This window comes from Alligator sinensis, unplaced genomic scaffold, assembly GCF_000455745.1.
Source record: "Alligator sinensis unplaced genomic scaffold, ASM45574v1 scaffold226_1, whole genome shotgun sequence".
Lineage (NCBI taxonomy): Eukaryota > Metazoa > Chordata > Crocodylia > Alligatoridae > Alligator > Alligator sinensis.
In genome coordinates this window covers 2,160,751-2,174,852 of record NW_005842028.1, presented here as the reverse complement: position 1 = coordinate 2,174,852, position 14,102 = coordinate 2,160,751, and the positions used below count along the sequence as shown (strand labels likewise).

The 14,102-nt window shown below is 42.0% G+C and overlaps 1 protein-coding gene across 1 annotated transcript in view; it reads left to right on the top strand.

Moving 5' to 3' along the window:
• KIF27 (kinesin family member 27) overlaps positions 1-14,102 on the top strand; it is a 46,978-nt gene that overhangs the window by 10,964 nt on the left and 21,912 nt on the right. Inside the window, exons 3-5 of the mRNA XM_006022294.2 lie at positions 1,265-1,465; positions 3,814-4,790; positions 9,328-9,471. Of these exons, the coding sequence (XP_006022356.1) occupies positions 1,265-1,465; positions 3,814-4,790; positions 9,328-9,471 (1,322 nt within the window). The remainder of the gene's footprint in view (positions 1-1,264; positions 1,466-3,813; positions 4,791-9,327; positions 9,472-14,102) is intronic.

Below are 14,102 nucleotides of genomic sequence, written 5' to 3'. Positions count from 1 at the left end.
CACCCCCCACTGAACTGTAGAGAGGGCTGTTCATTGTACAGCCCTGCCCCTTACTGCTGATTGGTGGAGAGGGGCAGGGCTGCATGACAAGCAGCCCTCTCAGCCAATCAGGGCAAGGGGGTTGGGGGGTGGCAGTCATCTTGTCTGCTCCCCACTAGGGAGCCAGCATTTTATTTTTAGTAAGTTTTTTTTTCTTTGTGGATTTTGTGGAAATAGTCCAATTCCACGATTTCCACAAAATTTGTGCAATCACAATTTGGGTAGGTCCCTACTGACGAGTTATGTTTTAAAGGCTACCTGAAAATGCAACTATAAACTAACTGACTATAAACTAATATATTCTTCTGGCCAAATATGAGATAAGCTATCAAAAACACGGGTTCATTCTAAATTAGGCTGGACCCAAGATACCTGAGAAAAATGGTGCAAAAATGAGATGCTCTGTTCATGGATGTTCAGTTTCAATCAGGGGTGACTAGCATATGGTCCATGGGGTGGCCCTGGTACTTAATATTGATTTCAGCATGAAAGCTGTGTCATTCAGCCTGTGGGGCACCCCACAGGTCCAGAAATCTGGCTGTGGAGGAATAGTGGCAGAATGAATTGGTGTGGCTTTAGGCTCTGCTGCTGTGCATCCCGCTGCTAAGTTTCTGGACCCATAGGGAGCCCTGTGAGCCATGAGATTATGCAGCCCCATGCATTAGATCATGCCTACTGGGCCCAATGGGTTGGTCTCCTCTGACCTAAATCAATACCAACTTTGAAATGTGGTAGATAGGAGTTTCTTTCTGCATTGGGTCTACCTTTTAAAGAATAACCATTTTTCATAAATAACGTCCTGTTTTTGGCAAATGGAAATTCACTGAATGTCTCTTGTTCCTTCATTGGCAAAACAGGTATCAAATACAAATATTAAGTTATTCTTTTAAAACTGCTGCTCCCACCAGCAATTACTAGATGTTAAGAAAATGTCTCATGAGAAATGTAAGCTCAAAACTGTGATACATTTGATCACTGAGTCACCATTTTACCTTCTGCCTTAAATTAAACCCCAAGACATTATTAGAGCTTGAATTTGATTTTCTGTTAAGAACTATAAACAAATATTTAGCTTTTTGATATTGTGAGTCCTTGCAAGAATTAAAATTCTTCACATTCATTTGTGTATTGATACAGTGCATCCATTGCATGTTTCTGAATGTTTAACTTCATATTAAAGGTATATTGACTGCAAGCTCCGATCACATCTTTGTTTATATTTTAGCGTCAGTGGCAGAGAATGAAAAAGGTATCATTCCACATGCTATCCAGGAACTATTTCAGAGCATTTCTGAAAACACTAATATTGATTTCAGTGTAAAAGTATCTTATATAGAGATCTACAAGGAAGAACTCCGTGATCTGCTAGAGCTGGAGACCTCTATGAAAGATTTACATATTCGAGAAGATGAAAAAGGAAATACAGGTAGAGAAGCCTATTTCATTTTTTTTAAATATTAAATTTGCTTCTAATCACGTATAAATGAAAAATGCCTTGCATTTTCTTGAAAAGTGCTTCCTCATTACAAGGTTGAGAGAGCAATTTGTTTTAGAAATTTATTTTGTTTTAGAAATATTTTTTTATCAGCAAATGCAAAGTTCAGTTCAAATGGTCTGAGTCAGTCTTGTATTAACTGTTCAAAAAATCAAGGAGTCAGATACCACTAGTGTAGGTACCAGATTATGGTCTTGGATAGGTATGAGGAAGGGTGTATGATGAGATGAAAGTCTCAATGATCCTTCACCCTGTTCCCTCAACTCCCATTCTTCTAAATACTTTAAAGCAGGGGATGGCAATTATTTTGGGCAGAGGGCTGCTTACTGAGTTTTGGCAAGCCATCCAGGGCCGCATGCCAGGCAGCCAGGAACAGATAAATATTAATTTTCTAAATTTTTTAGGGGCCCCGTGGGCTGGGTAGAATGGCCTGGTGGGCTGCATCTGGCCCACAGGCTGCATTTGGCCCACCCCCGCTTTAAAGGGACCACAGTGACTTCAGTAACCATTGTTCTTACCTGAGTGAGTGCCTTTGGCTTCCCAATCTGCTTATGCTTGTTTCAAGATAAGGAATCTGTGCTTCCAAAGCAAGTCTCTGTGCCTCCAAAGCTGACAGTTTATTAGCATCCAGAGCCTTATGTAGAAATTGTTTGTTCAGTATAAAATGAAATGAGAGAGAGAGGAGAAAGTGGTGATAAGAGAAGCTGCTGGTTTTGTTAGAGGCTATGGAAATGGATTAAATATATGAAGTGCTTTCTTCCATCTCTGAAGGTATTTTTTTCCACCTACGTTATTCTTCATTTTCAAAATGTTGTATTTATTCTGGTGTTAATGTTCCACTGCACTGAGCTAGCATGGCTTTCTTGTCTATAGCTGAAGGTATGCTGCACCAGCATAAAGGTATTTTTTTCTGCAGAACGTACTGTAGCTGCTTAAGGAGGCATTAGCAAGAATGCTGCTGGAGGGCAGAGGGCAGTGCTTCAGCAATGAGTTTTAAAGTGTTGCACAGGGAATGTTTGCTGTTCTTCAAGACAAATTTATAAGAATGTAATTTCTAATTCGCCTCAGTCAAACAGATACCCTCAATAGACAAGCTTTTTTGTTAATCTCTAAAATCCTAGGAAAAATCTTTAATAATAATACTACTGCTGTTCTTTTCTGCTAATCCATTATAGATGGTCCAATTCTACAGAACTATAGAAAACTTGAAAACTGTTCAGAAAATCCATACCATCAGAGCAACACATTATAGTATAGAATAATAGGAAATTAGGGTTGGAAGGGCCCTCAGGAGGTCATCTAGTTCAACCCCCTGCTCAAAGCAGCACCATCCCCAGCTAGATCATCCCACCTGAGGCCTTGTCTAGCCAGGTCTTAAAAATGCCCAAAGATGAAGAATCTCTGGGTAACCTGTTCCAGAGTTTTACTATCCTCCTAGTGAGAAAGATCCTTCTAACAGCTAACCTAAACTTCTCTTGCGGCAACTTGAGACAGTTGCTCTTTGTTCTGTTATCTGCCCCCACTAAGAACAGTCTCACTCCATCCTCTTTGGAACCACCCTTCAGGTAATTGAAGGCTGCTATTAAATTCCCCCTCAGTCTTCTCTTCTCCAGTCTAAATAAGCCTAGTTCCCTCAGCCTCTCCTTAGAAGTCATGTGCTCTCTAACGCAATGTTCTAGTGATGATCAAGGAACCTATTTTAACTGGAAAAATGCACCCTCTGAACTGAGATTTCTCTCACTTGTTCTTAGCTCACAAACAACTTTTGAAATTCCATATGCCTGCTTTTAAGTTTTTCAAACATGAAAACTATTTAATGTGGTAATGTATATGCTGGCACATAGAGCCTGATTTTTTAGAATAGGGGTATCTTGGCCTTTACTTTTGCATGTACTACTTTTTATGAGCACAAAACTGCACATCGATATTTTAAGCTATCAGTAGTCAGAAAGTTCAAATGAATTGTTCTTGCAGGGAGCATAACTTGGTCCAGTTTCCTATATGAAATGAAATAGAAACATCAACAGCCTTGGGTCCAATCCTGAAAATATGCATTTGAGCCATTTTACTTAATAGGTACTACAGCTTTCACTGGTAGACTGTTTTAAGTAGTTTTAATGTGAATTTAATACAAATTCTGATGTATTTTGTTGGTGAGTTTATGTAAATTAGCTTGACCATTGGTGACTTCTTTATGTAGCAGAACTAGCTTTCTGCAAACTTGCTGAGAACTTATTGTTGACCTATTTTTCATGCTTTCTCTGGTTTGATATTTGAAGTGATTATTGGTGCCAAGGATTGTCAAGTGGAAAGTGCAGATGAAGTGATGAGCCTGTTGGAAAGTGGGAATGCAGCTCGTCACACAGGTACAACTCAAATGAATGAGCACTCAAGCCGGTCTCATGCCATCTTTACTATTAGTGTTTGTCAGAAACAGCCTGCACAGTCTCAGAAAAATGTAGATGTCACACAAGATTCATCTCAGACATCAATCCAGATTATTACTTCAAAGTTCCACTTTGTAGACCTGGCAGGATCAGAAAGAGTGACCAAAACTGGAAACACTGGTGAACGGTTCAAAGAATCAATTCAGATCAACAGTGGCCTGTTGGCTTTGGGAAATGTAATAAGTGCTCTTGGAGACCCAAAGAGAAAGAGTATACATATTCCATACAGGGATGCTAAAATTACTCGTATTCTGAAAGACTCCTTAGGAGGAAATGCCAAGACTGTCATGATAACATGTATAAGTCCATCTTCATCTGACTTTGATGAGTCTTTAAATTCCCTCAAGTATGCCAATAGAGCCAAAAATATTAGAAATAAACCAGTTGTTAACTACAATCCTGACTGGGAACGGATTGATGAAATGGAACTTGAGATTAAGTTGCTTAGAGAAGCTTTGCAGAGCCAGCATGTTGGTGCAACATCCCAGGCTAGTCAAGGATCACAAGACTTGAGTCAAGATAGGACTCGAATCAATTCTCTTGAAGAGCAACTGGCTCAGCTTCAGGTGAAATGTTTCAGCTACAGAAATTGCATTGAGAAAGTCTTCAGATTCTTAGTCAATTTAAAGGACATCATCAGCCTAACAGGAAGTCAACAAGACAAGTTACAAGATTGGATCAGCATGGTACAGGAATTGAGGAAGGAAGCTCTTGCCGTGCCACAAGTTGAGAGTGGAATTAGAAGTGATCAAGAAGATCCCCATCATATTACAGTTCTTCAGCTGAAGAGGGAACTAAAAAGATCCCAGGTATTTAATTAAGATTATTCATTTAAGTAATAATGCAAGAAAGGACATTCCATTACAAAACTTTAGATACTGAAAGGCTTAAAGCCATTGACTTTATTGCCTGCTTATCAGCATAGGGTTCATCTGCTTTAATTACTGCAGCCTTGCAACATTTTGCTTGCCAGGTCAACCTGGGTGATTGTTTTAGTCACCCATCAAAATAAATCTGTTTTCATTATGGGAAAGAAGGACATATACATTTTATAGGCTTGGGCTAGTCATGAAATGACAGTGTTTGTAAGCCCAAGTTGTAGAATGATGACTTCATACTCTCTCTTGCTTTCTTTCACTCTCATTTAGAAGTGAAAATTGAAGTTGCCCAACTCTCTCAGAAATCACATTTTAAATCCCCAAAATACCCTAGCAAATCAGGAACCCCATAAACCACTGGTGCTTAATCTGTCTGGCCCCATGGGCTAGATGAATGGCATGGGGCCAGTTCACAGGCTGGATCTCGCACTCAGGGTCAGAAAGGCATGATACAGCATGGGGTTGGTGCGTGGATTTGATCCATGAGTACAGTCCAGCGCACCAACCTGGCCCTGTGTGTTGGATCCAGCCACAGAGTAGCCCTGTGCAGCAGATCCAGCTGCGGGTTGCTCTTGCATGCTAGCCTAACGCCACATGCCAGATCCAGCTGTGGACCAACCCCTTATGCCAGCATGATTAACTCTGCTTCTGTTCTCCTGGCACCAACCTTCTGGATCGTTGGGGAGCCCCTGGGCCAGATTACATGGGTCGACAGGCCAGATCCAACTTGCACACTATAGAGTGAGCACCACTGCTATAAACAATGTGACAACATAGGTATCTTACTGATTCTTATACCAAGGTATGTCTGTCTGCCTACTTTCTGGACCAATCACTGCAGTACGAGATTGCACAAGTCTAACCTAATACTTTTCATTAAATCACTTCTTCCTCAAAAAAAAAAAAAGGGGGTGGGGGAGGGAAGCAAGCTCCTGCTTCTTTTTATTGTTAGCTCTGTAGTTGACTGTGAGTTATGACACTTGAGAAAAAAAACTTGAATAAACAAGTTTCTCATAACTGTTTTTTTTTTAGTTATCCTTTATTTACTGGTTTTCTAGCCCAGCATTTCTTTGACACATGCTTCTGTGTTACATATCAGTCTCCTGTTTTTTGGTGCCATGACATTTCTTTTCAGTTCTCCTGCTGTGGTGAGAATTTCAAAGAAAGCATGAGATTCGCAGCAGGATTATTATCCAGGAGGAGGTGACAGAGGAGCTCTCATGCTGATAGCTCTTTCTCAAACAGGCAGATAAGGTTGGAGCCTTTCAGCTCATAATAGTGCTAGACAACAACCTACTGAGAGAAGAGCTCTCAGCCACCTCAATTATGACTTTTCCTCCTTCTCCCAAAATAATACATGATAAAAATACATACATTTTTTGTGGACTTCCTCTCTATATGCTTAGTTGTGGCAACTTTTGCAAATATGGGGTTATTTTAACATGCCAGCCATTGGTAACTAACTTACTAACTAAATAATTAAACAAAGCAGCCTTAGCCAAATAAAATATTAATGCTGCAACTAAAGACATTTAAATCAACAGTTCAAAAGGTGACTGAAAGTAGCATTGAAAGAAAAAGGACATTGATAATAGGTCAACAGTAGCAACCTAATATAAATTTATTTATGTTAACACCTAATACACTTCCTACATCAGAGAATACACAGCATAAGCTTTCTTTAAGCAGGGGGCTTACTTCATCAAATGCTGATGAAGTAAATTTGTTGCTTATGAAGGCTTATGCTATGCACCTGATTTAGTTAGTCTACAAGGTGCAAATCTACCCTGCCTTCTGTCTGACTTCAGAGTAACACACCCACAACTACCTCACTCTACTTAGGTTAGACACTGATGAAAGGTTTAAAACTTCTAACCCTAGGGTATTATTATACCTTACACTTAGCACATGCTAACATTTACAATGCTAGTGTTAATGCTAGTGTCTGAGTGTTAAAGCAGTAAGAAGCAATTAGGACTCATGGTAGAAGTGATATCTTTTATTAGACCAATTAGATTTTTGCAAAAAAAATGTCTTCAATTGCAAGCTTTTGGGCACAAACACCCTTCATCAGGCATTGTAGAAAAGACTGTAAAAGTTCTCCTGGGTAGAAATGAAAGTTCATATTTCATAGGAGAGTTGAAGGTGGTAAAATCTCCTGTTTGGAAAAGTTCATTTTATATGCAGATTAGGCTCAGAGAAAAGTTGGAATAATGTGTTTACCTCAACGTTGTTTGTTGGTAAGCAGGTTGTATTCATATAGTAAAGCACATGCTACGTACCATCCGGGTGTAATAAAGTTATGCCTTTTCCAGCAAGGAGTGCTTCAGATCGCATTACCGAACACCTGTTGAGCTGAGGTCAGACTGCTCCACTGAGGTAATATGATAAGGAGATTATAGCAGGAAGGGGGTGCAGGAGGAGGGGAGGTTGGGCACCCAGCAAATAGTTTTTGGGTTCCCACCCCACCCTCTGCACCGTAGCCAACCAGTCCCAGTGCCATAAGGAGGCTGGGAGCTATAAACAGCAGTTTTTGGCCCCCAGCCTTCTATACCACATGGGAGCCTACTCAAGACTGTGGTCCAGTGTGGGGGCCGGGAGGAACCCCAGCACTGCATGAGAGTTTGTCTCAGCCCCTGCACTACACAGGAGCTGGTTCAAGATTCCTGTGCAGTGTGAGGGCTGGGAGCAACCCTGGCACCGCATGGGAGCCAGTTCAAAGCTCCCCTGTATTGTGGGGGTTGGGACTGGCTTTTGTGTGGTGCTGGGGTCACTCTCAGCCTCCTTACTGTACCAGAGATTTGACCTGGCTCCAGTGTGATCTCAGGTGATTTTCAGGCTCGGTTTTGGGATCCCACATGAGTCTAGAACTAAAATCGGCTGATTTTCGGTCTCAACTCTGAGATTAAACTGGAGCCGGCTCAAGACTCTGGTAGGGTACTACAATCTATATTTAGATCATAGTAAGCATTAATGTATGACTGATTAGAAAGCTTTCTAAGTTGTTTTGATGTTTACTAAGATCTAAATATAACATGTGCTACATTTAATGTGTAACAATAACCCTAGTGCCCGCTTACCATCAGAGAGTTTATTTGCTTTAATTACTACAGTGTTGTAAGAGGAATCTTTGCTTCCATGGTGCAAGCAGTGCAACAAAATCACACATTTTATGAGTTGAAATATACACTCTGAATTCTGGTGCAGTTCATAGACTTTCTCATACCTATATACATTCTGTTTTCAAACTACTTTTCCTTAATTCCTTTAAAAAAGGAAATAAGTGCTTCCAGTCTTGTTTCTTTTTACTCAGAATTGTCTGCTGTCCCCTTTTCCCTTGTCACTTGGCCTTCCAGATTATTTTTCCGCCCCCCTGCCCACCGCCACCTTCACTGCTTCCCTGCCATCTTCATGGTCAGACTGTGGGAGCATGGGGCCTGCGCCGGTACCCCGGGGCCAGGAGTGGGAGGGTGTGTGTATGTGTGTGTGTGCGTGCGTGCATCCGAGCAATGAGAGAGGGAGGGAGAGCAATGAGGGGGAGGGACAGAGTGTGTGTGTGTGTGTGTGTGTGTGTGTGTGTGTGTGTGTGTGTGTACAACGAGGGAGGGACACAGTGTGTGTGTTCGTAGGGCAAGTCCCACATGCACACCCCACTATACACATGCACCCACAACCCTCCTCGCACATACAGACCACCGCACCCACACCCCCTCATACACTGCAACACCCCTCCCCCACATCCACACCCCCCCACATGCTCCCTCACCCCACACCCACAACTCCCACACCTATCTATCCAGGCTTTTATAGACTTATTCCTCAATGCTAGACTGAAATATGTGGTAATCAAGAGACTCTGAATCAGTGCTGGGAAGGAAAAATGTTTGGGTAGGTCCATGGGTGTCACAGAGTCTCCCTGACGAACCCTGTAACCTTCTGGACCTGCTTGGAATCCTGTGGCTACAGAGCTCAAGCAGGCTATGCAGCCTCTTAACATAGGGCAACATATGTAAAGACCACCACAGAAGTTTTCAGGTCTTTTCAGTCTGTTGTGTGGTTATCACCTGTGGTGCAGAACAAGTAAAGCAGTCTTCATTATTTTGTGATAAATGTATATATTATCCTGGCATTTAAAGCATGTAGAACTTGACTGACTCTGTATGCTGAAAGAAATACTGTATTTATATATCATTTGGTACAGTAGCTCTGGTTAGTGGTATTTTTTTCTTATAGAGAAAGGAACTTGTGAGAATGTTAATAGATGTCTTTACAAAACTGAAGGAGTGTTTAGAGAAACTGTGTGGGTGAGCCCTCATAGAATCACCACTCCAATTTTGGAGGGCCTATGAGTTGTTTGTATTGGAAAATGTCACTTGCCCACTTTTAACACCTTATTACAGGCTAATGACAAGATCCTTCCTAATGCCATTCCTTTCATCCCCACTCCCACTTTTCTGTTGTTATCTAGCTGGCTCTAGCTACAGATGAAGAAATGTTTAGTCAGAAGGAGCAAGAGCTAAAAGTGTTACAGGTTCAAATACAAGCATTATTACAGGAACACCAAGAATGCTTAGAATATCTAAAAGAGGCCCAAGAAACAAATAGACTACAGGTAAGTTTTCCTCTTATATATTTTACTTAACTTTGGTTCAGTTCAGGTGCACATTTGAATGTAATCATTTTAATTGTTGATTTAGGGCCATATTCTGCATTCCTTACTTACACAAAACTATTTTCTCATCTGTGGGAGTCTTGTCTGAGTCAGAGCTGCACAATTTAAGTCTTAAGCTCTATAGTTATGACCAGCTGAGAGAATATTCGTTTGGTTTAGCTCTGCATAATAGCTGAAAAACAGGACTGAAAATCAGGGGACCTAGATTACAGCCTAGCTGTGCTAAAGACTGAATTTGTGACCTTGGGTGAATCATTCAGTCTCACTGGTGCTTAGCCATCTGTGAAAACAGTAACAGTAATATTATAATAAAAATGTCATAGACATTCATTTGTCAATAGTTACAAAGATTTCAGATTAAAGGTGCTATAGAATATGTTTGTTACACTTTTTCAAAGTTCAGTGGCAAGATTTCAATTCGAAGCAGACTGCAAAAGTTCCATCATTTTAAATAGAACAGGGTCTCATCCTAGATATTTAGGAATAATTACTAACTTCATCATCTGGATCAGTATGATGAGTTGAGTCAACTGTCTGATAGCTAAAAGCTCATGAGATTGTAAATAGAATATTTGGTGTTTCTCCTAATGCTGCCTGGCTGCCTCCTAATATTCAAGGATTCTCTAAAAATATTAAATAAAATCAGATGTAAATATTCCAAATATGGGATAGTTACTGCTATTTTCTTCAATCTCCTTTTCTCTCTTTCTTTTCTCCAATCTTATGTTCTCCCTTCTCCTCCCCTTTCCTCCATTGCCTTGTGAAGAGATCATTGCTGGGTGATTGTATAACATAAAAGGTAAGTAAACCAGCCATCGTTTTCTTCTTCTCTTCCTCCTATTCTTCATTTTCTGTAGTCTCTAGCAAGGCACAGGTGGGTTTTTTTTTACTCTTACTACATAGAGGCAGCCCCAAGCTAGAGGTGTAGATTTATCTTGACTAACTAGGTTGGGATTAAAATTTACTTGCACCCTCTCTCCCTTAATGTTATCAAAATAATTGCCCCAATGTAAAAATCTGTCTTTGCAAAAGCTTTAGCTGTGGGGTTTAAAAGACTCGCCAAAGGTCACACATCATGTCAGTGGCAGAGCTAGATTTACAACTTGACACTTTCTGATTACTGAACATAAGCTCAGTCCATTCTTCCCCACCAAAAAGCAGTTATTTAAGTCAGATAGTTTAAAGCAACATTCAAGTGGCATGCAATTTGAATACACCTCAGAGTGAATCAGATTTGTAAAAGTAACTTGCAGTACATATACATGATACTATGTGGAAATGAATCATATGTATCAGGGGTGTCAAACTTGTTTGGCCCCTTGGGCTAGATCTGAACCAAAAGGCTTCTTAGTGGCTGATCTGGATCCAGCTCTGGTGGTGGGGCAAGCAGTGGCAGTGTTAACCCTCTGGGTACCTAAGCTACTGTGTCAGTTTAGGGAGTCACCAGGTTTAACACTTCTGTCACTTGCACCATGACTGGTCCCCAGCAGGGCTCTATGCCCTGGAATTCAGCGGGAGGATAAGTGATAGCTGCATTAACCCTCACATCTCTCCAGACTGCTGCATTTGCTTGTGGAGTCACAGAGTTTAATGCTACCACTGTTGCTCACCCCACTGCCACGTTCGTAGCCCCTCCTAGAGCCCTGCAGGCTGCATGACGTGATTCCATGGGCCATATGTTTGACACCCCTGATATTTATGAAGTTTTATGTCATGTGTTTGTTAAACTTGCCAAATATATTCCATTATTATAATCTGTTATCAGTCACTTGGATGGCCAGGAACAGGGCTTGGGAAAAGCCTCCATGACTCAGTTGCTGGCTCCAGCCAGCTTCCCCATGCCACCCAGCCGCCCAACTGAGTGGTTAGGCAGCAACTTAAAAACTGGTGGCTGGAAGTCAGCCTCAGCCACTAGCTTTCAAATTGCAGCCCTGCCACTCAGCTAAGTGGCAGGGTAGCAAGGGGAAGCCAGTACAAGTTAGCAAAGCTGCTTGCTTCTTTCTGAAACTGGGGACTGCCTACTTCAGAAAAGAGTCAAGGAGCAGTAGCTGCAGTTCCCCTGATCACCTGGTCTATGGGACAGAGAAGGAAGCTACCCCACTCCATACCTTCATGATCCCGCTCTCAGGAAAACACCTGAGCTTCTCTTCCAGCTCCACTCCTTCTGGTCCCCTGGAGGTGTTAAACCAAGACAAAGTATGCAGACAAGACTCCTGGGAGAAACTTTTACAGGAGCAATTTAATCCTGGTTGTTCCTGGGTTATTTTTCTCCCAGAGCAGCAATTTTTGATTTAGGAGAAAAAGCCTGAGCATCTGTACACTTTTGATTTCTACTGGGAGAACAGCGATTTCCCCCATTTGAAAATGAATGTTTCTGCATAGCCACTGTCTTCACTATCAGTCAGTGAAGACAAACATATGAAGTTGGACATGAAAATGTATGTTTTGAAACAAAATATCTATATGTTCATTGTAGGTATCTGCTCTTCATCCTCTTTGTTCATAGCTGGCAAATTTTTGTAGGTGTAGTGGAAAGAAACTGATCTTGAGGATGGATTTGAAAAAGGACAGGACAGTCATCTTATGGTCAGTTTAGGAGAGAAAAGCTACACAGTATGAGAAATTTAAACAATGTGCAAAGACTAGTGTGGAAAAGACATGCAGATAAGTTCTCCAGTTTAGTATCACTAATAGAACTACAAAATAATTGGGGAAAAGTGATGTAATACACAAGAAAAATTGAGGGCCTGATCATTCAAATATTTATGCATGTGTAACTTTAATAAAATCACTAATGAAAATAATTTAAATGGTAAATTAAAAGGGAGCGATCCTGACAGCACAAGGGATGTCCATCCCATCTCGGAGGAAGGGTAGCAAAAGGGCACAGCAACACCCTTGGCTCAGCAGGGAACTTGAGGGCCGCCTTTGCCTAAAAAGAGAGACTTATAAAGGATGGAATGTTGGAATCACCATGAAGGAGGAGTACTTAGCACTGGTCCGTACCTGCAGGGAGCGGACCAGGAAAACCAAGGCGGCAACCGAACTCCATCTGGCTTCACATATCTTTTTCAGATATGTAGGGAGTCGGGAAAAAAAGCAAGGATAACATTGGACCTCTGCTGACCAAATGGGACAACTGATAACCGACATCCAGGAAAAAGCTAACCTGCTTAATGGGTACTTCGTGTCAGTCTTTCATCAGCCCAAAGGGACCGCCCTGCCTAGCATGATGTGGGACGGCCAGGGTGAGGGCGTATTTATACCCAGCATCAGTGTAGACCTTGTAAAGGAACACCTTGAGAGGCTGGAAACCTTCAAGTCAGCTGGTCCTGACAGATTACACCCTAGAGTACTCAAGAAGCTGGCAGGTGTCATAGCCCAGCCATTGGCAAAAATATTCAAAAACTCGTGACACTCAGGCAAAGTGCCCGAAGATCAGAAGAAGGCCAATGTGGTACCCATCTTCAAGAAAGGGCAGAAAGTAAATCCTGGGAATTACAGGCCAATCAGCTTGACCTCGATCCCCGGTAACATTCTGGAAAAAATTATCAAAGATACCCTTCTGAATAAGCTGGCTGAGGGCAACACCCTGAGGGACAGCCAGCACGGGTTTGTCATGGGTAGGTATTGCCTGACCAGTCTCATCTCCTTCTGTGACCAGGTGACATGTCACCTGGACAAGGGAGAAGAGATTGGCATCATATATATGGACTTTAAAAAAGCCTTTGATCTGGTGTCCCATGATCTCCTCATGGAAAAACTGGACAACTGTGGCCTTGGCTACACGACAGTCCGATGGCTGGGAAATTGGCTCCAAGGTCGGACCCAGAGAGTAGTAGTTGATGGAAGCAAATCTTTATGGCGCTTTGTGACCAGTGGTGTCCCCCAAGGCTCTGTCCTTGGACCTGTTCTCTTTAACATCTTTATCAACAATGTGGACATTGGTGTCAGAAACGCACTGGCTAAGTTTGCCGATGACACTAAACTTTGGGGCATAGGATCCACACCTGAGGATAGGCTAGTGATCCAGGATGACTTGGATAAGCTTAGTAAGTGGACAGATATAGACCTGATGATGTTCAATACCAAAAAATGCAAGGTACTCCACCTCAGGGGAGAAAAATCTCCACAGCATGCTTATAGGCTTAGCAGTGCTACACTCACTAGCACCACGGCTGAAAAAGGCTTGGGGGTCACGATTGACCACTAGATGAACATGAGCCATCACTGTGATGTCACAGCTGGTAAAGCAAACAAAACTCTGGCTTGCATCCATAGATGCTTCTCAAGTAAATCTCAGAATGTCATCCTCCCACTGTACTCGGCCTTGGTGAGGCCGCAGCTGGAGTACTGCATCCAATTCTGGGCTCCACAATTCAAAAAGTATGTCAAGAAGCTTGAGGGAGTCCAGAGGGGAGCCACGCGCATGATCAGAGGGCAAGAGAATAGGCTTTATGATGAGAGGCTGAGAGCCATGGGACTCTTCAGCCTGGAAAAGCACAGGCTCAGCTGTGACTTGGTGGCTGCCTATAAGTACATAAGGGGTGTGCATCAGGATCTGGGGGAAC